General features: G+C 53.3%; 11 protein-coding genes across 11 annotated transcripts; all 11 read left to right on the top strand.

The window, feature by feature from the left end:
* Nucleotides 1-21: 21 nt before the first annotated feature.
* Nucleotides 22-768, top strand: DQ04_00021230 (peptidyl-tRNA hydrolase, PTH2 family; the record flags this gene model as incomplete). Its single annotated transcript, XM_009307885.1, has 1 exon — nt 22-768. The coding sequence occupies one exon, from the start codon at nt 22-24 to the stop codon at nt 766-768; it is 747 nt and encodes a 248-aa protein (XP_009306160.1).
* A 414-nt stretch (nt 769-1,182) lies between these two features.
* On the top strand, nt 1,183-2,427 carry DQ04_00021220 (pre-mRNA cleavage complex II Clp1 protein; the record flags this gene model as incomplete). Its single annotated transcript, XM_009307884.1, has 1 exon — nt 1,183-2,427. The coding sequence occupies one exon, from the start codon at nt 1,183-1,185 to the stop codon at nt 2,425-2,427; it is 1,245 nt and encodes a 414-aa protein (XP_009306159.1).
* Nucleotides 2,428-2,705: 278 nt separating this feature from the next.
* On the top strand, nt 2,706-3,446 carry DQ04_00021210 (hypothetical protein; the record flags this gene model as incomplete). Its single annotated transcript, XM_009307883.1, has 1 exon — nt 2,706-3,446. The coding sequence occupies one exon, from the start codon at nt 2,706-2,708 to the stop codon at nt 3,444-3,446; it is 741 nt and encodes a 246-aa protein (XP_009306158.1).
* Nucleotides 3,447-4,249: 803 nt separating this feature from the next.
* DQ04_00021200 (hypothetical protein) lies at nt 4,250-5,191 on the top strand (the record flags this gene model as incomplete). Its single annotated transcript, XM_009307882.1, has 1 exon — nt 4,250-5,191. One exon carries the CDS (start codon nt 4,250-4,252, stop codon nt 5,189-5,191), a length of 942 nt encoding a protein of 313 aa, XP_009306157.1.
* A 270-nt stretch (nt 5,192-5,461) lies between these two features.
* On the top strand, nt 5,462-15,016 carry DQ04_00021190 (hypothetical protein; the record flags this gene model as incomplete). Its single annotated transcript, XM_009307881.1, has 1 exon — nt 5,462-15,016. One exon carries the CDS (start codon nt 5,462-5,464, stop codon nt 15,014-15,016), a length of 9,555 nt encoding a protein of 3,184 aa, XP_009306156.1.
* A 355-nt stretch (nt 15,017-15,371) lies between these two features.
* Nucleotides 15,372-16,175, top strand: DQ04_00021180 (hypothetical protein; the record flags this gene model as incomplete). The annotated part of the gene is made up of 1 exon (XM_009307880.1): nt 15,372-16,175. One exon carries the CDS (start codon nt 15,372-15,374, stop codon nt 16,173-16,175), a length of 804 nt encoding a protein of 267 aa, XP_009306155.1.
* A 342-nt stretch (nt 16,176-16,517) lies between these two features.
* Nucleotides 16,518-17,066, top strand: DQ04_00021170 (putative ADP-ribosylation factor-like protein; the record flags this gene model as incomplete). Its single annotated transcript, XM_009307879.1, has 1 exon — nt 16,518-17,066. The coding sequence occupies one exon, from the start codon at nt 16,518-16,520 to the stop codon at nt 17,064-17,066; it is 549 nt and encodes a 182-aa protein (XP_009306154.1).
* A 640-nt stretch (nt 17,067-17,706) lies between these two features.
* Nucleotides 17,707-19,395, top strand: DQ04_00021160 (zinc finger protein; the record flags this gene model as incomplete). The annotated part of the gene is made up of 1 exon (XM_009307878.1): nt 17,707-19,395. One exon carries the CDS (start codon nt 17,707-17,709, stop codon nt 19,393-19,395), a length of 1,689 nt encoding a protein of 562 aa, XP_009306153.1.
* A 630-nt stretch (nt 19,396-20,025) lies between these two features.
* Nucleotides 20,026-21,642, top strand: DQ04_00021150 (putative sphingosine 1-phosphate lyase; the record flags this gene model as incomplete). Its single annotated transcript, XM_009307877.1, has 1 exon — nt 20,026-21,642. One exon carries the CDS (start codon nt 20,026-20,028, stop codon nt 21,640-21,642), a length of 1,617 nt encoding a protein of 538 aa, XP_009306152.1.
* A 501-nt stretch (nt 21,643-22,143) lies between these two features.
* On the top strand, nt 22,144-24,141 carry DQ04_00021140 (zinc finger protein; the record flags this gene model as incomplete). Its single annotated transcript, XM_009307876.1, has 1 exon — nt 22,144-24,141. One exon carries the CDS (start codon nt 22,144-22,146, stop codon nt 24,139-24,141), a length of 1,998 nt encoding a protein of 665 aa, XP_009306151.1.
* A 674-nt stretch (nt 24,142-24,815) lies between these two features.
* Nucleotides 24,816-25,808, top strand: DQ04_00021130 (hypothetical protein; the record flags this gene model as incomplete). The annotated part of the gene is made up of 1 exon (XM_009307875.1): nt 24,816-25,808. The coding sequence occupies one exon, from the start codon at nt 24,816-24,818 to the stop codon at nt 25,806-25,808; it is 993 nt and encodes a 330-aa protein (XP_009306150.1).
* Nucleotides 25,809-25,922: the final 114 nt, after the last annotated feature.

The following is a 25,922-nucleotide window of genomic DNA, read 5'->3' as shown; positions in this document are numbered from 1 at the left end:
CTTCCTGGTGCGGGGTGAGAGATGCAGGCAGGCGGGGGTACAAAGGCACCAGGCGATGCTGTGCATAACCTCCTGGTAAACTTGCTGGGGTTTGTCCTGGGCGTCGTGGTTTCTGTTACGGCCGAGTGGCTTCTGCGATGGATGAAGCCGACTCCAGCGAAAAGATCGCGTCCCTCCCGCGCACAGCGAGCGGTGCAGGCACTGGAAGAGCTAAGGGAAAGAAAGCGCCAGACCGCATCGCTGCAGGAGCAGGAGCTGGAGGGACAACAACAACAGCATCGGCAGCATCAATCAGACGCCGGTGAAGAAGAAGAAGATGGTGCTGGAAGTGAAGATGAGGAAGAGTGGAGTACTGAAGAGGACGAAGAGTGCGATGACTCGGATGAGGACAGCGAGCTGGAGCGCATGGAGGAGCTTCGACTCAAAATGGTATTTGTCATTCGTCGGGACCTAAAGAAGATGCCGGCGCATGACATCGCTGCATTGACTGCCGGCGCTGCAGTTGACGTGGTGCACAAGATACAATACGGCGCCGATAACACGCAGTGGCTGGAGTGGTACTGGTGGTGGAACCGCGTCGGGTGCGCCAAAATTGCGCTCAAGTGCCCCGACGGCGAAACACTTCAGCGCGTTGTTGCAGAATCGGAGGCGGCTGGTCTGCCTTTTTCGGTGGTTGGGGAGAGTGGCGAGCACACTTTGGTAGCGATCGGGCCGGTGCCGTCTGGCGTGCTTGATCCCATCACAGGGAGTCTGAAGTTGCTTTCATGAGGCCGTGTAAAGCGGTGGCCGAGCCGCCATGGAACCGAACGGAATAAAGAGCCTTTTTTTGATGGGGCGCCAGCCCCCATGAAGGTGCACATGCACGCACGAGCGCACACAAACAAGAAGGGTGTGAGAGTGAGAGAGAGAGAGAGACAGACTAGAAATTGTTTTTTAGCTCCTTTGTTTTTTTTCCATGGTTTTTTTTTGTTTTAGTTTCGCTTTGAGGNGCCCCCATGAAGGTGCACATGCACGCACGAGCGCACACAAACAAGAAGGGTGTGAGAGTGAGAGAGAGAGAGAGAGACAGACTAGAAATTGTTTTTTAGCTCCTTTGTTTTTTTTCCATGGTTTTTTTTTGTTTTAGTTTCGCTTTGAGGGGGCGCGGGCACGCAGAAAGAGGTTTGGCGCGAAGGGCACAGAATGGCGCGGGATATTCGGCACGCGCACTACGAGCTGGAGCGCGGCGAACTCAACCTTCACTTCACGGGTGCGGGGTCCGTCGTTCTTGTCGACGGTGCGGCGACGGTGTTTGGCGCACCTCTCAAGAGGAACGTCCGCTACAACTTCTGCAAGTGCGGCTTGCCTGTGGCCTGCCCGTTAGCGTGTCGTGTGCACGTAGAGGGGGACTTCAGAGCAGCCGTTGGTCTTTTGGACTCCGCCGTCGACGATCTGCACGCAGTGCTCGACCTGGCCCGCACTGATGCGGCGATGAGCATCAGCGGTGTGTCGCGTGATTCCAATGAAGATGGGCCGTGTGGGCCTCGTGTACTCGTCGTCGGAGATCAAAACACTGGGAAAAGCAGCCTGTGCCGTGCCTTGGCAAATATGGCGACTGCGGGGCAGCAGTACGGCGTTGCTCTCGTGGATGCTGATGTGGGTCAACAGGGAATAGCCTGCCCTGGCAGCATTGCCACGGCGTTTCTGGAGAATTACATTCCCGTGGATGACGGGCTCAACACCATGATGCCACTGACGTTCTTCTTGGGTGATGAGACGGTTTCGGCGTCTTCGCGAAAGCGATATCTGGATTTGTGCGCCTTTACCTCGCAGGCCATTGCGTCGGTCTGCATGGCGAAGCAAAAGTACGCGCTTGGTGGTGTGATAGTGAATACAATGGGATGGACAACAGGCGTAGAGCGCGATATTCTCTTTGAGCTCCTCTCCGTGTTCTCCATCACACACGTGGTCCTTTGTGGGTCCGACGGCGAGCTTGCCGATGAAGTGCGAAAGGCCGTGATCGGCCATAGCATCACCATCCTCACGTACCCAAAACAGCCACGGATATTTCCGCGCGGGATGTTGCAACACAGGGAGTCACGCACAGAGCAGTTGGTGAGCTATTTCCGAGGAACAATGCGTACCCCATTATCGCCGCACCGTGGCGTGGCTTTTGTGAAGGATGTGCAGTTCGTGCATGCGCTGACACTGAAGGTTCTTTCATGGGAAGAGGTGAAGCCGCTGAGTTTAGCTGCCGTCTCGTGGTCCGACTCCCTGGAAACTGTAGAGGAGGCTAATGTTGCTGGCTTTATCGTTCTGCTCGAGATCGGGAAAAAGTTCTTTTCATTCCTCTCGCCGGCAGCTGGGAGTCTTCCAAAGCCCTTCCTGTTGGTCTCACCCATCGTAAAGCTCCCGAGTTCCAAAGTTCCACCCTTCAGTGCCTCTTGATGGGGGCGTCTGGCAGTGAAGGTAAGCGGCGGCGCTGGTGAATTCAACGGCGCGTGTGGTTGTGTCATTGACTCAATTTAATGGGGTTGATGTTTTTCTTTCTGTGTGTGTGTGTGTGTGCCCTTCGCACATCTCCTGTGCGTGCTTGCTCCATTCCCCTGCCGCCTCGTAATTGGAAGGATGCATTCGCCTTTGTTTTTTCCTGCTTTGTTTTTTTTTTGTTTTTGCTCCTTCCTTCTTGGATCCCACCTGGCAGGCATTTGTAGGACATAAATGTGATGGAGCATTTACCATCCATCAACTCACGTGTGGAGACGCTTCGGCTGGTCTACGGCTCTGTTGTGCGTCTTTGCCTGCACTCGTTCGTGTACGGTGTCACTCGCGGTGTGTTTTCGGAGTATGTGCTCCGCCGAAAAGGCTCCCTCGCGTGGTGGGGACGGCAGTCCGTGCCGTACGTGGCCTCGTTGGGCATGGAGATCGGCGTCTCTGTTCTCATATGCCCGGTGCGTTACTTCGCTGCCGTGTCGGCGCCGCGCTTTATCCTCGACTACACCCTGACGGGGTGGTCGGAGCTGCTGCGTGTATTGGACCGCTTTTCCCCAGGTAACTTCGCAGCGTACGCGCTGTACGCCTTCTCATCCGACGCCGACTGGAACTTGGACTTTTTCATCTGGCAGCTCCCGTCGGTGGTACTGACGGTCACAAAGCTTTGGTACCGTCGGCGCCTACTTGGCAGCGTGAACTGTCGCACAAAGCGTGTGCTCGGTATGATTCCGGTGCAGGTGTTTCTGCGGGCATTCCTCTCTTCGTTCTCTTTGCTTATTCCAGAGAGCGGCGGCGAAGTGCTGGTGTCGGTCGTGCTCTCTGTGTTGGAGAATGCGGCGACCTCCTACCTTGCGATGCACACATGGCCGTTCAGCAACGTGACGGATTCCCCGCAGTCAAGCACCTCAAACCAGTCCGATAGCCGCGAGGCGGGGAGCGACGATGTCCATGCCAAGCCTGAGGAAACATCGTAAAGCAGTTGGGGTTTTCTTTTTATCCGTGCCGGGGGATGGATGGATGGATGGAACAAGCACGGCGCGTAGTGATTTTGTTTGTGGGGGCGTGGGAAAAGATGAGGAAGGGAAGGGTGTTGGTTGGCTGGATGAATGGGAACAAAAAAGGGGGGCAATGGGTGGAGAAAAGGCGAAAGATGAAAGAAACACAAGTGTGAGAGGAAGTGTCGAAGGAGTTTGAGAGGGAGGGGAGGGAGTACCTACTTACTTTTGTTTCTTTTCAGTATCTCTCCTTGGCTCTTCTTAGATTTCTTTTTTTTTTTGTTAGATAAGTCTCCACTTGCGTCTTTTTCCCTTTCTGTCCTCTTCTTCATTATATGTTCCCCATTGCGGTGTTCTTGGTTCCTGTTAACTTTTTCCAACATTATTCCTTGTTCCCTTCCAACGGGTGGTGGGGCGGTTTCGTCTCTTCTGCAGATGAGCCGTTCACTCGCATGGGGGGAGGATGCAACCAACTTACTTGCCCACGCTGCGAAACCATAATTAGTCGTTATGTTCCTCCTGCTTATAAATGGCCCCGTTCAGACGGGGGACTCTTGCGGGCGGCGTCCAATGGGCTCTATGAGGCGGTGGTGCAAGCGGTCCGCGTTGCATGAGACCTCCCTTGTTATTTTTTCCCCCCTTTCCTGATGTAGGCGGTGAGAACAACAAAAGGAAACTCGGAGAGAAATAAGGGGGGAGAGAGAGAGTGAAAGATATAGTTGGGAGAGGTGTGGTGGTGTCGCTCTCGGTGCTGACCTGAATCTGTGTGAAGAAAGGAAGGAATGGCGGGGGCGTGGACGGACAGTCCGGTCACTGTCTGTCTCGATCGGGTCGGTGGGGCCTACGTCGCTGGGGAGACTGTCACTGGCTGTGTGGTGGTGAACTACACAACCGCCTCCGCCTTCGTCAGTATTGAGTTGAGCGTTTTGGGATCATTGGTCCTTCAACACCCAAACACTGATGACGCCGCGCGTTTCGCCGCACTCGGTGACGTGGAGCCGGTGGGACTGATGAACCTGCGCATTCCGCTCCACAGTCGCGGCGCGCTGCTCCCGGCTGGGCGAATTGAGTTTCCATTCACGTTTGAGATTCACACGTCAACGCCGGGTGTGTCGCTCATCGAGACATACAGCGGCGTCTACATCTCTTGCAGCTACACCATCACAGTGACGGCGAGTGGAATCGTAGGGAAAGTGACAAGTGAACCGCTCTCCTTTCCGGTGTCCGTGCCCGGGCAGGGCCAGCCGCCTCCCCACGCGCTGAAGGATGACACTGGCGTACAGTTTGAGTTGAATGAGGACAGTATGGAGGTGCTGCATGCCAGTGGCCGCGCACTTCCCAGTTTCCTGCTCGAAGGCTCCCTGGAGCGGTACTATAATGATATCGATATTCCCCTCTCTGGATGGATTGTGGTGCGACGGTGCAGCGCAAAGATTGTTTCTATCGAACTGCAGCTGCTGCGGGTAGAGCAGGCGGCGGTGCCGGGCGCCAGCGCACGTGGAGCGACGGAGGTGCAGAGCATTCAAGTCGCAGACGGGGATGTGCTGCGCAACCTCGAGATTCCCATTTACATGTTTTTTCCGCGATGGTACACATGCCCTTCCATCAAGACAGCTAACATGCGTGTCGCGTTCGATGTGAATGTTATACTCCTGCTGGAAGGGAATCGGCAGCTCAGTAAAGTCGTGCCGATACATCTATACCGTGCTAGTTTGCTGTCGTGACAAAATAAAAGAAATCTTTTTGTGCGTGTGTGTGCGTGTGCGCGCGCGCTCTAGGAAAGGCCAAGTCTGGCAATATGTGTCCTTTCTCTGTTCCTGATGTCGTTTACCACATTTTATCTAATTTGTTTCTTGTCCTTCTCTTGTTTCTGTTCTGTTGTTGTTGTTTTTGTGTGCTCGCACGACGTCGCCGCTGCGTTCCACCCTTCGGGACGCGAAAAGAGCACACAAAAAGAGATTCTCCAAGGGGGAGTGGGGGCGGCAACCAGTCACATGGCCTGCGTTGTGAGTTCCGCTGACAACGCCAAGGCTGTGCGGTCGCATGCAGGTGAACCTGCGGGATTCAACAGCGCCGAACGCCCACGCCTGACGGTGGCGGAGGCGGAGGCGTTTTACCGCGAGGAGTGCAAGTGCCACGCCATAAACCCCAACAACACCTTTTCAAAGCAGCTGCTTGCCGGGGCGACCATCTTTGACTTTGACAATGGATACTTGGGTGGGCGTGGTATTGTGCCCATCGTATCAACGCTTCAGCGGCTTCCTGTTGTGGAGTTGTCTATGCGAAGCTGCGAAGTGACGACAGATGACATTGCGTTGATTTGTAAAACCTTTGCGTCGCATGAAACGCTTCGGAAGATCGACTTGCGCGGTATCTCCTTGACAGTAGCCAGTGCGCGCAAACTACTCGCCCTCGTGGTGCAGAACTCGCATGTTACGCAGATTTTGTTAGATGAGGAAACGCCAAAGTACCTCTACATTCAGAGGCAGTGTTTCGCCAATGCTAACATGACGATATTGGCCTCTAGGTGCCTGGTGTGCAGCAAATCTGTCATTCACTCACCTGATCAGAAGGTAGAAAGTCGCCTGCTGCAGTCACTTGGTGATGAATTTCAGCATGTTGATGTCGCCACAGGTGGGGTGGCACTGGAAGTTTTTTTCAGCTGTTTATTGGCGTGCTGTGAAGCCAATGATGGCGTGCTGTTTCTCTGCTCCAGCGAATGTCGGATTCAACTCACAAACGACATCCTTATGTCGATGCGTGCAGTGGTGTGCGAGTGGTTCTGCGGTACCAAAGGGGCGTGGCCTAAGAATCCCATCCTACGCCGCTGCATCGTTAACACGCTCAAGAAACTGGCGGGACGGCCACCAGAGCAGCAGGGCCAGGTAGTAAGCGGCAGAATGGGTGGGCATAAGGCGAGTGGACCAAGTGACAGCGGCAGCGACAATAGCAGCAGCGACGACGACAGCAGCATAGGATGTGATGGCGTCTTGGAGGAGTGCACAATATGTGGCACACATGCAGTTTGTCTTCCAGATGGAGCGCACTTGGCAATGAGGCAGATATGCGAGGATATTGAGGGCGGATGTTCGCTGCGCCCGTCAGCACTGCTTCGTCTGGCGAAACTGATGATCGTGTACGCTGAAATGCATGTCTGCAACAAGAAGTGTGTGGTACACCTTGTCCGGTTTGGTATGTACGGCTATGGAGGTGTCCTACAGTCCCGTACTGTATGCGGTGCTCCGCACGTAACTTCGCTTGGACTCTCACTTATGGAGTTGCCAGACGAGGATTTCTCCGTCCTAAACTTCTCCATGGCGCATGTTGATGAACTCGAGGAGGAAGACACCTGTTGTGCGTTGACTGTGGCGAGTGCGATGTCGGATATTGATGGTGTGACTATCGACCCGTACATGATCTTCGCCACGGGCAGGCATCTCGCCAAGCTGCAGCCTGAGACGGTGGGCATGGAACTTCGCCACGCCTGTGACGCGGTGCAGGTGTTCGGCTGTTTGCCTGCCAGTATGGGACCGTTTGATCGGCGGAAGGAGAGACCACCGCGCAAAGCGTACGTGTCGTGGGAGGAGTGGGGCGATTTTGCGGATGTAAAAGATATCGTGCGTGTCGCCTTCTCACGGCGAAGAAATGGTTTTTATGTTGTTGATGGGCCGCACAATAGCATTTTTGACAACACACGGGCAGCCTTGTGGGCATTTCGCAAACAACGTCGGGCGGTGTTAGTCGTGATGAAATTCTGTCTCGACTGGATTGTGCTACCTGGTGGTGTGGTACCGAACGAAGCATCACTGAATCGCCCTTTTCTCACAACGTTCAAGATCGTCGGACAAGCGAACATTGACAACAGCTTTTATGTCATATGTCAAGGTAACTTCGGCTCACGTGTTGGAAATCATGGCTTCTTTTACATTCCGCGTGGCATCTTCAACTTGCACGTGTCGGGTAGCGCGTATATGTTTCTTGATAGTGGTATATACGCCGAATGTAAAGGAAGCAAGGCGAAGCTATACGCCGCTCAAATCCTGCCAAAGACTACAGTCGAGTTGGCCGAGAAAACAGCCTTGTTGCAGGAGCTGCATTACTACTGCAGAGAGGCGCTTAACTGGAGGACGCGACACCGTCTCGACGGTACCAAGATTGTATGTGATGCGTTCAATCATGTTCCACCGTCGCTCTTCTTTCTCTACCGCAGCTGTGATCGTCACATCACCGATGCCCAGTTGGAGCTCTTGGAGACGTTGTTGCGGATGTGTTTCAGTGACACCTCGCGTTCGATGCGGCTCTTCTATGTGAATGAAGTGTTGGGACCGAGGGCGGCAGAGTGGATTTCCGGCCTCGCCGAAAGCCTCGCACAGCTGCCGCCGTACAAGGCGCTGCTGCAGAGGGCCGCGGAGGTTGTGGCGCCATCGGACCTGGAGCGGAGTCAAGCACGGCTACAGTGGAAGTCTCTTGGGGTAGGGAAGACGCAGGTAATAAACCTGCCGCAACGCCCTAAAGGGGTGATGAACAAAAAGGCCTTGTCGCGGCGTCCTGTCAGGAAGATCGCGGATAAGGGAACGGGCAAAGAAACACGCGACACGTTTCGAACAAAGTTGGAACAGCGATGGTCCTCTGTGCGGGACGAAAATGATCTCCTCAAGACAGTTCGGCGTCGCAGTCAGAGCACAGGTACCTTGATCGGCATACCCTTGCTGCGGACAAGCGTCACAACGACACTCACCGCACGAGCAATGGCATTGGGGAGCGATACTGTACCTCCTTCTTTGGTAGGTCAGCCGTGGCATGCGGTCCGCCTGTGCAATGCGGACGGTTCATTGACGGAGTATACAATGTTTTTCATAAAGGACCATGTATGCTGCTTTAATCTTGCCAACCAAACCATCACGATGCCACTCCATTCCATGCATGAGAGCGCGAACGCGCTCGGTTATCCATTTCCCACTGGTTTCGACTGTGCGCTGAACTCACCGGTAAATCCACGGGTGGCATACTTTTTCTGTGGTGGGCAGTGGATTGAATGGGACACCTACATGCAGACCTGCACAGGTGGACCATTTAAACTCAAATTCCATAGGCAGTTTGAGGCACTACCGGAAGAATTTTGTCGTCGAATTGATGCTGCAGTGCCAGTTCCAAGCACTTCCTGTGTTTTATTCTTCTCGCAGCTCAACTACGTTGTCTTTGACATGGAGCAGCAGCGGCCTATCAGCAACGTGAGGCGTATTGGCGCACCGGAGTCACTTGAGGGGGATGTGCCGACCTTCGCCACCTCTCTGGCAAAGCTTTTTCCGTGCGGGCCGATGGCAACCTTGCTGATGCTGAGGGAAGAAAACAATATGAATGCGACTGATGACGAAGACCAAGAAATCAAAAATGGGACGATGAAGAGCATGAAACAGGCAGTCATGCTGATCGGTCGCGACGGGCATTTGGCTCTCGTTTGTGATTTCGCACCGTCGGCTGAAAAAACAAAAGCAGAACAGCTCCAGACGCTCCCCACGTCCCCTCTCGCCCGGCTCCCACTAGCTCTGCGACAGATGACAACCGCCGCCCTTCAAAATGTCTGCAAGAACGCACTGAGCGCAGAGTGCAACCGGTGCTGCATTGTCGTGAGTGGTACGCACCAAAGCAGTTCTGATGTTATTTCCATCAACAGCACATTCACCCAGCAATGCGAGAACGTGGACGCTCTCTTGTCTCTCACGCGGTGTGGTGCTGCCGAGACATTCATGCCACTTCTGCGTGATGAAGTTGTGTTTGCTCAAACACCGGAGAGCATACTTGGTAGCTCTTCACAGATAGTTGAGGTGGATTACGGTGTCGGCTGCCCGGTTTCTTTTGGTGTGGTCATAGTGGTATTGGATACAACATGCATTGACCCCCGTATTCTCTGTCTCGCACCGATAGAAGCTGTGGTTGAGAGCAGCGACGACGGCGTCACCTACATTCAGCACACGCGCTTCATCGCCACACCGTATGTAACTGCCGTGTGCTGGGGTGAAGTACATGTTGCGCGATTTTGGCGGGTACGTTTCTTGACCCGTGTTCCCGTTGGTACCGGCGTGGTACGACTCCTTTGGTATGAAGTGGCACGTGCTCTCGGCACTGAGCTGCTGGATCCTACTACTATCCTCGTCCCACACGCGTCGGCTGCGGTACAAATTACGGCGCCCAACGTTTTCTGTGCACCGAAAGATCTGCTGAACTCCCTTGAGCCTGGAGCTGTGTTCTCGTCGCCTCCGCGGAGTGGCTGGTTTAAGAAGCACTGTATTTTGCCTCTGTTGCCGGATGGAGCATTCTGTCTGATGTTCTGCGGGTCCAGCTTTGTGGAGCTAGACTGCGAGCGGAACATGGTTGTGTCTCAGCGCGCCGTTGCACTTGCCGACCATCCTGCATTTGCGAACCTGCCTCACCCCTTTTCAACTGGTTTTGACGCAGTTTTCTACCCTAACCTGCGTAACCCGAACACAGTGGCGCTCATTCACGGTGGGAATATTATCCTCTGGAACCTACAGCTGGGCACGGAAGAAAACAGCGCTGGGGGTAACTCGGTGTCGTTCTTTAAAGGAATGCCCTGGAGTATAGACGAGTTTGAGGATGTAGTGCAAATATGGGACCGCCCAGGTGAGGTTTTCGTGATACGAAGCCACCAGGTGGTGCACTGGAGCATCAACACATCAGAAATATTGAATGGGCCAATGCTTCTTAGAGATTGCCCACACCTCTACCACGAAGAGTTTGAAGGCAAATCCCTTCTTTGCGTGGTGTCTTTTCCTTTTGCGCCCAATCGGTTTTACGTCTTCTCAGAAAACTGTGTAGCCACCCATACAGTGGTAGACGGTGTAATTTCAGACTGTGTGAAACCAGTGCCTGTGCGCCAATTTGACCTGTTCAGCCCCGCCACATTGTACTTGTTATGGGGAATGAGGCGGTATGATTGCGTTATTCAGCTTGATTTTAAAGAAGAGCAACCACTTTTGAGTGGTATGATCATGCGTAGTTCGGAGCCTTGTGGTGATGAGTGGCTCCTAGAATACAGCGACGATGGATTAGAATGGAGTGTTGTCGGTCGTCACCGGCAGTCATCTGGACGCAGTCGTACAATGTGGGGCTTGGCAAGTGTGGATCATCAGTCTCATCGGCTCTGGCGTCTGACAGCAGACGCGTCCAAGAAATATGGCGGCGAAGAAGAGCAGATGGTGCTTTACACGAATCTTTTGTTACTTACACTGCCTTCAGCCCCGTACAGAGTATCACCCCAGAGAGTTGCTTTGTCTGGTACTCTAAATGGACCTGTCTCGGCCCTCTTCCAGGAGAAGGCAACAGTGGCTTTTGAAAATTCTGTAGATGCCGCAAATACGGGTATTCCACAGACAAATCACGTCACTTTGGATTACGGTGACGTGAATCCGCCCAACATCATGGCGTTTGCATGTCAATGCACAGGGGACCGAGTCAACGCTACATGGAGAGTGTGGTGCAGTGATGATGGGGAGCAGTGGGAAAACTGTGGCATATGGCGTAGTCGGTTTCGTTATTTCAAAACCTCATGGAGGCCTCGTGGACCTCGTCAGTACTGGCGCATTGAACTGCAGTCGTGGGAATCAAGCACATTGTATGAAAACTTTCGCCTCTTTGAGTACACTGGGCCCTCACTCCTCTTGGAAAACTCAACACCTCTTGGTGAGGGGTGGGACCCCTCTATGATGTGGGAAAAGACGTCAGAGGGATGCAAATTTTCGCCTATGATGTTCTCGGCACAAGTGGGAAGTGCAATCGTGTTAGATAACAAGCAGAATATAACTCATGTTGTTGGCGTACGCATGGTAAGCCATGGGCAACAGGTCACTTCTACCAAGTTTGCCGTTGAGTTCAGTTCCAACGCCGTGGACTGGCGGGCTATCGATGCGTCACTGCTGCTGCGTGGCGGCTCCGGCCAAGCTGTCTGGGAGGGGGTTGAATACTACCGCTATTTGCGCTTGCGTATTGTTCAGCATACAGGACCCTCGTCCCTCATGCTTCGGGATATTTGCTTTGAAGCCTCAAAACCATCGCTTTATCATGCCGTGGAGTCAGCTAATGCCGCACCGAAGCCACCCAGTTGTGAATTGAACCTTTCTGGGGAACTCAAAGAAATAGTTGCTGTGCAGGCGTTTCTGCCGCCTAGCTCCATCTATGCAGTGGAGCGACTTTCACCTGATGGTTCCACATGGGAGGAGCTAGCGAAAATAGAGAACAACGACATAATGAACTCCAAGATGGTGCGTCAGGGTTGGCCACCACAAGGGGGGTCCTCCAACTGGCGTCTGAGTCCCGCAGCTCTGGGTATTTCTTCCCTTGATTCTGAAGCCAACGGGGGTTCTATTGTGGCGGTATCGCCGCCTCTGGGTCGTGATGCATTTGTTCGATGGTACGCATTCACCGGCAAGACGATTGTGAAGTCGAACTTTGTCGAGAATTCAAATGCGCAGGTCACCACAAACGGATTTGTCGAGGTGCAGGCTGCTAAACGTCTCATGGAGAACAAGTCAGAGACCGTGGTGTTGCGCTCCGCTGATTTTGTAACACTCGCTACTGTTACATGGTTCTTTGACAATGGCGTAATGCCACGCTTTCACCAGGTGTCCCTGGAAGGTCGCACAGCTACAAACCCCAACTCTCCCCCACCAACACCGCCACCTCCACCACCCCCACCGCAGCTAGATGCATCCTCCAAAACTAGCTCATCAAACAGAAAGACGGCGGTGCGTCAAAAGGTAAACGTCCCGGAGGTGGAAGAAGTAAAAGTTGAGGAAGTAAAAGAGGACATGATCATTGTAGTGGAGACAAGTGGAAATGGAATTGACTACTTGCCGATTGCGGAGCGTCCCTTCTCTCAGCTTGGCAACTCTCTATCATGGCAAGTGAGCATGGCCGCCTCGTACTGGCAAATCCGTTTCAAAGGGATCCCCAAGAAAGACTATCTTGAGTTGCGGGAGGTATCTTGGTTTGTGGAAAGAGGTGTGACAGCTGTGCTGGCGCCACAAGCATCATGTATGCTCAGCAACCCTATGTACGAAGCGTGGCAAAGCGCGGCTTTCAATGATGAAAAGGAATTTTGTCAGATGTGCCGAAAAGGTTATGATCAGGCAAAAAGTGTCGCTAGTGGTCTTCGTGAACCAGGCGATATTGAAAGAATCGGTCGTGTGGCGCAGAAAATCATCAGTTTCAAAGCGGAATACGTAGGCTTTGTTGCCAAGACGTCAAAAGAGGCTACAAAGGATCAGAATCCACCGGAGGATAAATTCATCTCTATTGGTAGACCTCTGAGCAATGATCTGATGTACCAGCTCTACAGGGCAGCCAAACGATATGAATGCAATGTGGATGAGCTTAACAGTTTGATAGCTCATCCTATGTTGTTTGGTCGCGACTATGCACGGGGAAAGGACGATCTCTCGTGGTTTTACCCGAAGTTTGAGCAGAGTGGCACACTGGTGGAAAGCTTCTATGGATTCCACAATGTTCGCGCTTCCCTTTGTATCTTGTGGAGTCTATCATTGCAACTACAATGGAATACAGACCTCTTGAAAGATCCTTCCATGACGCCACTGAGCCCGCATCTTGCCTCGGTTCTCGTCACGGTGAATATTAATCAGAGTAACTGGATTTCAGCGGAGCACTTTCCCGGTCTTCCACTTCTGTACCACGCTGGGTTTACAGAGCGTCCGGTGGTGATTGTTTTCGTCCTTAATCCGATGGCCTTCACATCCAAATACAACTTGACCATCCCAGGCATGAACCCGTTCCCCGCCAAATACCCGTTTAATCTGCAGCCAGGGGTGAACTTTATACAATATATAGCACTGGCAACCTGCCCGTGTCCTGTTTTCGATCGGCTTCAATTGCTGTATTCAAAGGAATTCCTTGCGAAGTATGAAACAGAGGTTGTGTTTTCGGCGCCAAGTATGAATAGCGATACCGCCACTGTTCGCTTCACCTTGCCTGGGGATGGCATTAACCTTGCCGTACAAGGTCTATGTATTGGCAGCATCGAATTTGAAGTTCAATTGAAGATGGAGGACGGCGAAGAAAAATACGCCGCCGCGACGACAGTGACGCAACGCCAGTTTGAAAATCCACACAAAATATCATTTGTCACGCACGATACTGTATTTGTCGAGGAGTCATCTGCGGAACCGCCCATGCAACTAAGTCTTTCAGGTAGTATCAGCAATGATGAGGACGTAATCGCAATTTGTGGGTTTTCGCCCAGCGCCCGTTTCCCTACAAGGTACCGTTCCTCAAATGACTTCGTTACCGACGTTAGAATTTATTTTTCCCTTGTGGCTGGGGAGCTTCCGCAATCCTTTGTGGAGCCCTCCTTTACATTGGAAGGCGTCTTAACGACACCTTCAAATGGCAACTACACATGCCGCTTTAATTGTGCTACTCTGCTTCGTAGCTATGAATCTATGTCTGTACATGTTGTGGGGCTGCAGTTGGCAAAGCTCGTCCAACTCGGGGACCATCTTGTCGACGCCCCTCCACGAAAAGAAGGTATGGGGTGGCTCCAGACTGTCCCTATATTTATCTCCGCAGAGCTGCAAACGAATTTCCCCATGGTGGAATTTTTTGGTCGAGGTGCCGTTCAGATCGCAGGTGTTTGGGGAGATGCCTCCATCAGTGTCTCGGCGAAGGGGACCGGCATATCCGCCACGTTTAAGAGCGTTCACCTTGGTGGTGTTTGCTTGCAAGGAAAGTCTGGTGAAGAGGGCATTGTGATGAGTATCACAACGCCCGTGGGCGCCTCCCCGGTTTTGCGGATTGACGGATACAGTTGCCTTCTCGCACCACGACCGTACCCGATGAAAGTGGAAATTTCCCATGCAGGAGTGATGTGCGTCTCCACCGGTGTATTGTACGACCTCTGTATTGAGGAGGACTCGCATTTTCCGTCTGGTGTGTACGCGCAGGTGACGATGTCGGCGCAAATCATTATGGACTGTCTTACGGAAATGCTGCAAGAGACCCCATTGATCGTTACGCTCATGGCTAAAGGAATTCCCTTCTCGCTTGATGTAGAGGAAGTTCTAGTGGAGGAGTGTATGTTGGAGCGACAGCTCATCTTCCTCACAGTGCGTGGTGTGATGCTTGGCTGTCGCTTTGACGTTATGGTGTCGGTGGAGCACCCGGACAACACCTTGCAGGAGGCGCGCCGCATCTGTCAGGGCCTCCTTCCCCGCATCATTGAGCAGTGCGATGAGTCTCTCTGGGCTTCGTACGACATGTTTGTCGGCTACATGCTGCGCCTACCTCCACCCGAGCGTTCGGAGGGTGAAGAAGAAGCAAAGGAAAACGAAGAAGCAGCAACAGCAATGGAAGACGGCGAGGTGAGCCCTGCGATGGCGAGGCACCTTGTGAAAGAACTGAATGGAAGGTTTATTGGTCACTGGATGTCTCGCGAATGCGAACTGCTGGATGAAACAATTCAGGACGACTTCGATGCCGCGGGAGAGTCTGGAAGCCCGAGGGGCTTGGATCACAGTTGAGAAGGATGGAGGGTGAGAAATCGGTGCTACATCCAATGATGTAATCTGCCTCTGTCTGCATCTGCAGAAGGGTTGGCATGTACAGAGAGTAACAAAGGCACGTGCAACCAAAAAAAAAACACGTAACGAAGCGCGTGGCAAGAAGGAGAAACGCGTCCAGAGAGTGCGCCACTTTTTTTTGTCGTCGTTGTTGTTGTTTTTGTTGTCGTTGTGGGAGGGGATGGAGTGCGCCACGTGACAGCTCGTATTTTCATTTCTTCTTGCGTTTCTAAGAGACTCCGAGAGAAGAACTGGTAGTGGTTGAAGGGGACACCCAACGAAAGAACAGAAAGACGAGGGCCCGTGAAGCTTGCAAATGGAGTCGTCTGTTGCATCGCTGATGGACCACCTTAATGGGGTGGAGACGCGCCGTCGTGTGGTGATGATGAAGCGCAAAGAGGCAGAGACGAGACTCGCCTTTGCAACAGAAGAACAGCAGCAACTCGAGCAGCAGAGCGCGTTGAACGAGGCGCGCGAGGCCGAGCTCAAGAAGGAGCTGGACCACCTGCTGGAGGAGCAGCGACAGGTGCAGCTGCAGCTCATGTCCGGCACGGACACGGTGCGCCACAGTGAAGTGGAGGAGGCGCTGCTCATCGAGCACGTGCGGGCGCAGGCAAGCAAAGCGGAGGCCCTTGTCGCGGCATGGCGCGGTCACGCGCAGGAGTTGGATGAGGTGCACCAGGCATGGGGGAATGATGATGCGGCAGCCCCGCTTCAGCAGCGCATTGCGCATCTCGACAGCGAAGCGGCGCGTCTGTGCGGGGAGAAGGAGCAACGCGAGCGCGCCATCACGGCAGCGTTGGAGGCGCACGCGTTGCGCGCTGCAGGTGTTGCAGCCGATCCCGGGCAGTCAACGCCGACGGGCGATGGCGTTGCGGCAATCCAGCTGGGAGAGCAGCTGGGGCTCCAGCAGCGTGAGTTGGCAGAGCTGCAGGCGCAACACGCCCGGCAGCTCGCGGCGCTCGAACGCGAGGTCGCGGACCTCACGAGCCGCTCGGTGGAGTTGGCGCAGTGGCTCACCGACACTGTCGGCTCACGTGACCAAGTACTCATGAACATTCAGCTGCTGCAGTTGTGTTTGAGCAGTGGCATATGCGCGGCGTGCCGCCAATCGTCGTGAGTGGTCGGTCATTTCGTCACACAAGTGAGGTATTCTTTGCCTTTGTTTTGTTTTGTTGGCTTTTGTTTTTCTCATCTCCCTTTCTCAGATGTCCTGTACACCGGCTTGATGGCGCCGATGGCTCTCCACGCGAAACACAAATCGTTGCCGCAGGGAACTGTTATTACTTTTTTAAATGATGTTGAGTGGTCTGCTCCTACCATGCTACTTCAGCATACTGTTACCCTTATATATATATATAAGTATTATTGGCTTCTCTCTTTCCTATTTCCATTCTCTCTGCATTCTTTGGTGGTTGTCGTAATACCGCGAGAGAACACACGCAGACGTCCTTCTCTGGGAATGCTGAAGAGCCTCCGGAACCGAGTAAAGCGCGACAACGAACCGCGTGTGCTGATAGTGGGCCTCGACAACGCCGGCAAGACGACACTGCTCAACACGCTGGGTGAGGCCGATGAGCCGGTGGAGCGGTGCGCGCCGGCCGCACCGGATGGGCCGACGCAAGGCTTCAACATCAAGACGCTCTCGCGCAATGGGAAACGGGCAAAGTTGTGCGACCTCGGCGGGCAGCGGGCGCTGCGCGAGTACTGGCAGGACTACTACAACAACACGGACTGCATTATGTACGTTGTAGACTCCTCCGACCACCGCCGCCTCGAAGAGTCACATGCAGCCTTTGTCGATGTGCTGAATGGCGTCCCCAACGTGCCAGTGTTGGTATTTGCGAACAAGCAGGACCTCGCAACGGCGAAGGATGCGCAGGTTGTCGCGGAGTCCCTTCACCTGCAGGAGTTCCGTGATCGCAAGTGGCATATTCAGGGATGCAGCGCTAAGTCTGGTGCGGGTCTTGAGGAGGGTGTCGCGTGGATCTTTAGTTCGTGTACCTCCTGAAAGGTGAACTAAGTTGTAAAGAGTGTAGATGCAATGCGCTTCAATCTTGTTTTATTTATATTTTCCTACGTCACACACATGGCACCCATGAAAACATGCAGGAGTGAGAAGAAATATGATTAAGAACAAAAAGAAAGACAAAAATCCGTTGATAGATTCTGGGAGACGACGCCCCGATATATATATATGTGTGTGTGTGTGTGTGCGTGTGTGTGTGTGTGTGTGCGTGCGTGTGTGCGTGTGTGTGTGTGGTGCAACAGCAGGTCCTATAGACAAGAACAGTGGCGTGAGGGAATGAGGTGGGGGTGCGACTGCGATGGAGGGAGGCTTCCTGGCAAGAAGGCTCTATCACCCATTCTTCTGTGCGTTTACATATTTATCTCTCGTGTAGGCTGGCGGATGGTACTTATCTTTCTCACATTTGGCCTCGTGTCGGCAGTATTTCTCTGTTTGTGTGTCTTGGGTAACTGCGGTTGTCTCTATTCAATATCTGCCTTACTCTTGCCGTTGTGCTGTGTTGTAGCATAACATCATATATTTGGGGAGTTGAAAAAAGAGGTATGAGTTCCTCTCTCTTTTTCGTTGCTGTTGCTGTGCTGTTAGTTTGTGCGGAGAGTGCTTGTGGGAAAGTTGGGTTAGAATGACAGGCGGCCCAGTCACAAAAATCGAAGAGCCGCCCGGCATCACGTGTGGGTTATGTTTTAATGTTCTCAGCAAGCCTTCCACATTTGAATGTCAGCACAGTTACTGTACGGACTGCGTGCGGGCCAAGATGGAATCGCAGAACAGTAACGGCTTCGTGTGTCCTCTCTGCAACGTTCTGCACGCCGGGGTCACGGTACGAAACTTGCAGAACTACGCCGACGCAGTCCGTGCCAACCACGTGAAGATGATGGCGGACGGCGCCGATGGAAAGCTGATGTGTCAATGGTGTGAGGATATTCCTGCGGTGATGCAGTGTAACGAGTGCATGTCTGTCTACTGCACGGATTGCAACGCGGCCGTACACAAGAGCGCTGCGAAGCGTGGACACATGACGGGGAAGATCGGGGACCCGCAGACGCTGCGTGGAATACAGAAGAGGTGCAACATCCGCGGTCATGAGGAATACCGTGCAGAGTTTTACTGTGTTCAGTGTGAAGAGATGTGCTGCGCGTACTGCCTGCAGGTGGGGCCCCACAAGAGCCATGAGAATATTGGCATCTCACAAGCAGCAGCTGAAATTCGGCAGCGAATGTCGAGGGATGTGGCTGTGATTACGCAAACAAAGGCACGTCTTGAGAGCCAAGCCAGTGAACTCAATCGTGTGACAACGCAGTACTTCAATTCCTATGATGACATTGAAAACATTATTACGGAGCGTTTCAATTACTTTAAGCAGCAACTGATGCAGCGTGAGGTAGAGGTGCGCAGGAAGCTTGCGACCCTGCGTGAGTCTGGTGATGCCTCGCTCACATCTTCGCGTAAGCTATACTTGGTGAAACTCAATTCTTTAAACGAGGCCATGCTACGTTTTCAACGCGTGCAGCACGGTGGCACGGACTATGACGTGCTTGAAAGCCGCTCCGTCATGTACAGCCACCTCAAGACCGAGGTACCCGCTGTGATGGGGAGCGGATTTAAACTCTCCGACCTCGGCGACATGGTCATCACGGGTCTTGAGCTTGCGTTAGACATGCAGACCCTGCACAGCGCGGAGCCGCCGAAGAACGGTGCGGCGCCGCCGATGCTGCTCAATGAACTGCCCCCCACCGGCCTGTCAACACGCCAGCCAAGCGAAGCGAAGAACGGTAACCGGCGCCCCTCCGTTTCGCAGCCAGAGGCGCCGCTACGCCTTACCTTCCCTGTAGATGACGACGTGGAGGCCATCGTGAAGGAAGATGGTGTGCTGTTGCGCTGCGTCGCACGTGGTGGAAATGGCAAGACACAGATCGGTGTCCGTAGCAAAGAGGTCATGGAGACCGTCGTGCGGTTCTTCCCAGAGGATGGTGGCTTCGTCACGTGGCGCATACGACTAGAGGATATTTCAGAGTCCTTCGTGGGTGTTGTAGAAAAAACCGACTTGCCGGCGATTCCAGAGGGATTCTACTGGAGACCCACAAGAAGTGGCACCGTCGATGGGCAGATTGGTCGCCCGACCCAGCTCATTCAACGGCTTCCAGTGTGTCGCAACGGCGATGTGATAAGTTTCACATACGACGTACAGAAGGAGTTGTTGCGTGTCAGTGTGAATGGAGGCGATCGAATTGTCGTTGTCACCAATTTGCACCCCCGCATCGCCGCGTGTTTTATTTTTTACCCCGGCGAAGCGTTGACAGTCCTGTTCTGATGTTTCGGGTAGCCAACTTTTTTGTATCGAGGGGGTAGAAAAGAAGTTTGAGTTTGTGTACTGGCTGTGTTACTCATTTTGCATTTGGCGTGGCGGAAGAGTCATGAACCGGCTTTTTTTTTGTTTTTGTTTTTTTGTTTCTGGTGAGGGGGCGCAGGGGCTGCTTATCGCATGAATTGTATACAAACACGAGAGAACCACTTTGGGCCTTCCCTCATCATTTGGCCCCTGATTGTGGAACGAGGAAGGGGGAAAGGAAGAGGAAAAGAAGGGTAGTGGAGAAGGGAAAAAAGAATTGTGAGTACGTGTGCCACACATTACTGTTGCCTTGGTGACAGTTTCCGAGACCTTTTGTTTTGTTGTTGTTGTACGGGGCCATTAGCTGTTGTGCCGGTGAGTCTTGTGTGTATCTCTCTACGCGCATGAAATCAATGAAGTAACCCGCTCTCAACTGCTGCGGGAACAGGACTGGCATGACGCGCTGAACGTGAACTTGTATCGTATGGTGCTCTTACGCGTGTGTGCATACATGGGAATGTACGCGTGGCTCTGTGTTTGTCAGGCTCCACCGAATTGTATTTCCTTATTTTTTGCTTCTTTTATTGGGCCTTACTTTAAGAATCTCTAGCCATGACGCTTTCTCGATTCCTGGATCAACGGCTCCAAGGAAAGCGCCCTTCTGAGGTTGTCTACATCTCTATTGGGGCTATTCTGGCGGCGAAGGTGCTGCTCAGCATTCTTCAGGATGGGCAACTCGTACAACGTTTTAAACTTTTCAAGTGGAGCATTGTCCGTGCCGTTGCTGCACCTATCATAAACCGTGAGGTGAAAAAGGCAGGCGAATCGATTAAAATGCCATCAAAAGACGGTGAGTTCAAGGCGAAAATATTGCCTAATAGAAGTATGTCGGATGAAGAAGTCCTCCGTCTCATGGAAACAATTCACAAAGACCTCGACCAGCCTTATGAGAAGGGTGGCCTCAGTGGGGCGGTGTACCACGGGGGTGCCTCGCACACACAGTTTATCAATCGTGTCATGGAAATATTCCAGTGGAGCAATCCGCTTCACACAGACGTTTTTGGTGCAACCCGCAAGATGGAAGCTGAGGTGGTGTCAATGGTGGTGCATATGTTTAATGGTCACCTGCTTCCAGATGCCTGTGGAACTGTGACGTCGGGCGGCACGGAGAGCATCGTGATGGCACTGAAAGCGTACCGCAGTTGGGGACGTGCCACGCGAGGTATTCAGCGTCCCTCAATTGTCCTTGGCATTACTGCTCACCCCGCCTTCGACAAGGGCGCAGAGTATTTTGGTATTGATTTGATCAAGGTATCAGTGGATCCCGTGACAATGCGGCTAAACGCGAAGGAAGTCGAGAAATACATCCGCTACGATACCGTTGCTATTGTTGGATCTGCGCCAACATTTCCTCATGGTGTTATTGATGATATCGTGGAACTATCGGAGGTTGCGTACCGCCGCAATATTGGTCTCCACGTGGACTGCTGCCTCGGCGGTTTCATCGTCCCCTTCATGGAGAAGGCCGGATTCCCCGTCCCTGTTGTGGACTTCCGACTGCCGGGCGTCACGTCCATCAGCTGTGACACGCACAAGTACGGTTACGCACCCAAGGGCACCTCCACAGTTCTGTATCGGACAAAAGAGCTGCGTTCCCACCAGTTTTTTTGCGTTGCAGAGTGGCCTGGTGGTATCTACTGTTCCCCTGCTCTGAGTGGATCCAAGCCTGGCAACGTCATTGCCGGTGCGTGGGCCGCTATGCTCCGCATGGGCGAAGAAGGCTACGTCGAGAACTGCCGTAGAATTGTGGAAACTCGGATCAAAATGACGACTGCACTCAGTCAGTTGTCGTATATACGCATCCTTGGTGATCCAACCGCCTCTGTCTTTGCTTTTTGTACTTCTCCTATCGACACCTTTGTTCTTGGTGAACGCTTAAGCGAGCGTGGGTGGATGCTTAACCGTCTGCAGTTTCCCTCTGGCCTTCAGTTCTCTGTTACGCTGCTGCAAACTCCGAGGGGTGTGGCGGAACGGTTCATTGATGATGTGAAGACCGTCTGCGAAGAGATGATGGCAAGGTTTGAAGAAGCGGAAAAAGAAGGCAAGAACCCTGCGAATAGAGATGCCGGGGCAACTCTCTACGGTTCACAGCAGCGAGTACATGACCGAAGTATCGTGAAGGATATGCTTCGAGAATTTTTGAATCAGTATTACAGCACTGAGCACTGACAAAAAAGTTGATAGCCCCCTGTGGGTCTTCCGCCTATGTGAAATGTAGATTAGTTTTCTTTTGTGTAGGTTTTTCAGGTGTGGACTGGCGGAGGAAGAAATAGAGAATCAAATGCGTGATTTCTTTTTGCTTGGATATTAGCAATAAGCAACACCAGTTGTGTCTCTTGATTGGCGTATGCTAAAAGGCCTTAGGGAGAAGGGAGGGGGAAGGCGTGGCTCAGCGTGGGCGTAGTCCTTGTTGCAATTGGGCTATATGCTGTTGTTGTTTTTTCTGCTGGATTCGTTGTGCAGAAGTTGCCACTGTGGCGTGCAGTTTTTGTTCTTGATTTTCTTTGCTTGATTGCTTTCTGCCGCTTCCTCGCTCCCCACTCCCGCATACTCCCATTTTTTTCTCCATCCATTTTTTCTGCTCTCTCCGTGTGTGTGTGTGTGTGTGTGTGATTTACGTGAGGCCATACCGGAAGAAGGGTGGAACGCATCGTGCCGGCCTCGACCGGAATGGCATTTGAGTTCCGGTTACGGCATCCTCCGTGCGACATTTCATTCCTTGCCGTTGTCGATGCCCCGGTTCTTTACAATGCCGGCGGCGCCGCGAACGATGCTGTCAAGGAGGCGACCATCCGTCAGATTGGATGGCACCCGCTGCACCTGCCAGAGGAATGGTTTTTCTCCGAGAAATCCCGTGCGATGACGGAGCGGGTGTGCTGCACGATGCAGTGCACCATCCAGTATCTCGCGCACCAGCAGAAGAAACTAGAGGCGGAGGCGGCGAAGACGCAGCGCAGGTTGGAGGAGATGCAAGAGGAACGGGATGAGGCCTTTGAGGAACTCATCGAGCTACGGGAGGTGGTTGCGCTAATGAAGCAGCGCTACGGGGAGGGAAGTCGGAGAGGGCCAACAGCAGCTCCAGCGGGATCGCTCTCTCAGGTTGGGAGGTCTGGGCATTCCTTCACTTGCTCCCTCTGCGGTAACTGTTATCCATCATCATCATCGTTACAGTCACATGTGCTGAAGCGTCATCACAGAGGGCAGCGTTATGCCACCATGGCTGCGGCTTCAGTGGCAATTCGAAAACAGGTAATAGGGGCCGTTGACCCGCCAAGAGACGCACTCATCGAGGAGCTTACGTCTTTGAGATCAGATGTAGCGTTTCTTCGTGGGGCCGTAGCAGCGGAGTGCGAAAAGCGGCGGGAAGAGGCGCAGTCGTCGTTTTTCTCTCCCATTAATGTCGTGGCACTGCCGGCCCACCATCTGTCAGCTTCACCCGCCCCTATCCAGCCTGACGGTGTTCTTGCGTCATCGGAACGGCAGCAGCAACAGCAACAACAACAACAACAGCTAATCAATGCGTTACAGGACGAGTTGCAGTTCACGAAGTCCCGCCTGGCCCACATGGGGGAGGCACTGCGTCACAAGGAGGAAGTTAAACGTGGTGGGCGTGAGAAACAGGCCAGTATCTCTGCGAACGAGCAAGTGGAGGCGTCACCTTTATTGAATACCACAATAACTTCTGCCGAGAGTAAGTCTTGTCACCCTGATGACGGTCCTGCTGCTGTGTCGGCCAACTCACTTGTTTTTTACTCTGGTCGCTGCGGTGCGCCAGTACAGGAAGTGTCCAACACATCTCCCCAGCGAAGGGAAGCGGCACTGCCTGAACGCCAAGACGAGAAGGCATCTGCTCTTCATGCGGTGAGCTCGGCGCACTGCCTGAACTCCCCTGCACCGTCACAGCACCCTCTGCTGTTGTCTCTCGCACAAAAGGACTCAACACAATCACAGCTGCTTGCCGCGCTCGAGCCGGAGCGTTCGGAATCGCCAGGAAACTACAGTTGTATCGCAACCACTGTGGAGAAAAAGAAACTGATTGCTGATGCAGCGGATTCCACGAGTATGCCAGTTGGTATAAATGTGGGAGCACATTCGCAGGAATGGAGTGATGTCCAGCTGAAGAGCCCGGCTTACGTGGATTTCGGTAGCCTCACGGGCAGCAACGCCCTTCGAGTCGGCGAACTTGCGTCCGCGAGCCGGCCCTCACTCGCAAGGAACATATCGGATGAAGCTGCAAGACGGGCAATATCCGACGCGAGCCAAACACCTAACAGGAAGGATGCCAACTTGGGCTCTGTGCGGAGTCTTGAGCCGGCATCCTGGTGTTCCTCCTCATCCTCATCTTCCTCCTCTTCCTGCGGTTCCTCCCCCCTCGGTGGAGGCTCGGTTAGCTATGGATCTCCGCCCAGTTTTTTGGGCCGTTCTCCGCAGCAACACCAACTCCAGGAGCGCCCTCCAATGGAGCAAGCACATGCCAAACAGGCCACAGCGTCGAGCGCCACTAGCAGCTTGCATATAGGCTGTGAAGATGAGAGGGAAGCAGCGGCAAAGTCCCGTGTGGCGGGAGCCCAATCAAAGGTAGCGGAGGATGCTCACGCTGGAAAGGGCAAAAAGCGGAAGGGGCCTATATCGTTTATCTCAAAAATATTCGGGAAGCGCAAGAAGTGAGGATCATATAGAGAGCCATACCCATACATATATGACTTGTTGCCTGTGTGTTTGCAAGACGGCGGTGCGTGTCGGAAGGTTGAGACCCCTTGGTATACATCAAAGCTGCAACAATAGGTAGAGTTGTGTCCACTTGCTGTTGACTAATTCGTGTTTTTTTTTGCCATATTAATATTAACTTCCTTTTATTTTGTCTCTCTCTCTCTCTCTCTCGCTGACTCTCTTTTGTATTTTCACTCCGTGTAAAACAATAGTGAAGTCGAGTGCTTGGGTGGATGGAGTGAGCGCTTTGAGTCATGCATGAGGCGAGTCTTGTGAGCTCCCAGTCCTCTGTTGGCCTCGTGTGACCAGCGGAACTTGCAATTACAGGCCTGTTGTCCCATTCTGTCAACTGAGTTCTGTTACCGGTATCCGCAAGATCGTCACGGAGCTTGTCTCTGCCAGAGCTACAGATGATTATTATTTTTCTCCGTCTCCCATGTGATTAAGCTCATGCTCTGTAGCATTACTGTTGAACCCGTCCAACTTCCTTTCGTCTCTCTCTCTCTCTCTCTCGCACACGCAAAGTGTGATCATTGTCTCTCTGTGTGTTTTGTTTGCGCACCGCAGACTTCGTTCACACACGGAGAGTGAAAAACAAAAAAAAGTTGCTGCTGGGCGGTGTGTTGTTAGACATGACGTTGGCACGTGCACTTCGAGCATGGACGGCCCCCATCGCACAAGTGCGCCGCCCCCATGACGGCATCCGTGGCATTGTGGCGAAGCGGCGATTCTGTCGTGGCGACCTGCTGTTATCAGTGCCGCTTTCGTACTGCTACTTCCCCCACGCCTCGCGCGACCCGCGACGGATGCGGCGTTGGAACCGGGCAGCGCTATTTCCAGAGGCGCAGCAATGGCTGCGGCGTCTCTCGCCTGACGCGGAAGAGGAATGCGTCGCGCTTAGCGCTTCCGTCACGACAGAAGACGACAAGGTTCTCACGTTGAACCTCACGCCTGTAGAAGCTGCGTTGGCGGTATCAGTGGCGCTTCGGTACTTCTGGCTGGAGGTTGTCATGCTGAAAGACAGCAAGGGGATCGGCAGACCTCTGTTGGGGCCGTCGAGGTTTCGTCCTGCGGATTTGTACCTTCAGTCCTTACCACTGGAAAGGTTTCTCTCATATGGCTTGGAGGGGCCGTACATGTCAGCACTCGAGGATGAGGCGAATCTGCACTCCGCCATCGAGCAGGTTGCGTGGAACCTGCGGGACTGTGTGTTATCGCACGCACCACAGGAGGAGTACCGTTTCTACGACGCACACCCATCGGAGCTGGACGCTGCTCTCCTCGCGGCAATTTATGTCATACGCGCACGCTTGTTGCGTGTGACGGCAATTCACGTTGAGGAAAATGTGCCTGAAAGTCTGACGTCGGTGCTTGCGCCCATTGTGGACTTCTTGAATCACAGCGCGTGGGACTACACGTGCGTTGCGTGTGTGGCCTTGCGGAGGCGCGCTGTTGTGGTTCGTGCATTTCGCGACATTGACGTGGGCGAGGAACTCACGCTCGACTATCGTGGACCTATGGAGCAGCGTCAGGGCAACAGAGGGAAAACAGGTGGGGCTCTCGCCTTGGAGGAGGAAGACGATTGGTGGGAGTCGCGCTATCTTATCTCCGCTGATGAGGCGTGAGAAGTTTTTGTTCTTGCTGCCCTTTTTTTTTCATTGTTTTTCGTTGCACTTGCTGTGCCTGCACGCATCCATCCTGGCGGCGGGTGAAAGGGGGGGTGGGAGGCGCGAGTAAGA

Source organism: Trypanosoma grayi (genome assembly GCF_000691245.1).
Source record: "Trypanosoma grayi strain ANR4 Tgr_2_V1, whole genome shotgun sequence".
NCBI classification, from domain to species: Eukaryota; Euglenozoa; class Kinetoplastea; order Trypanosomatida; family Trypanosomatidae; genus Trypanosoma; species Trypanosoma grayi.
This window is presented reverse-complemented; position numbering and strand designations above follow the sequence as displayed.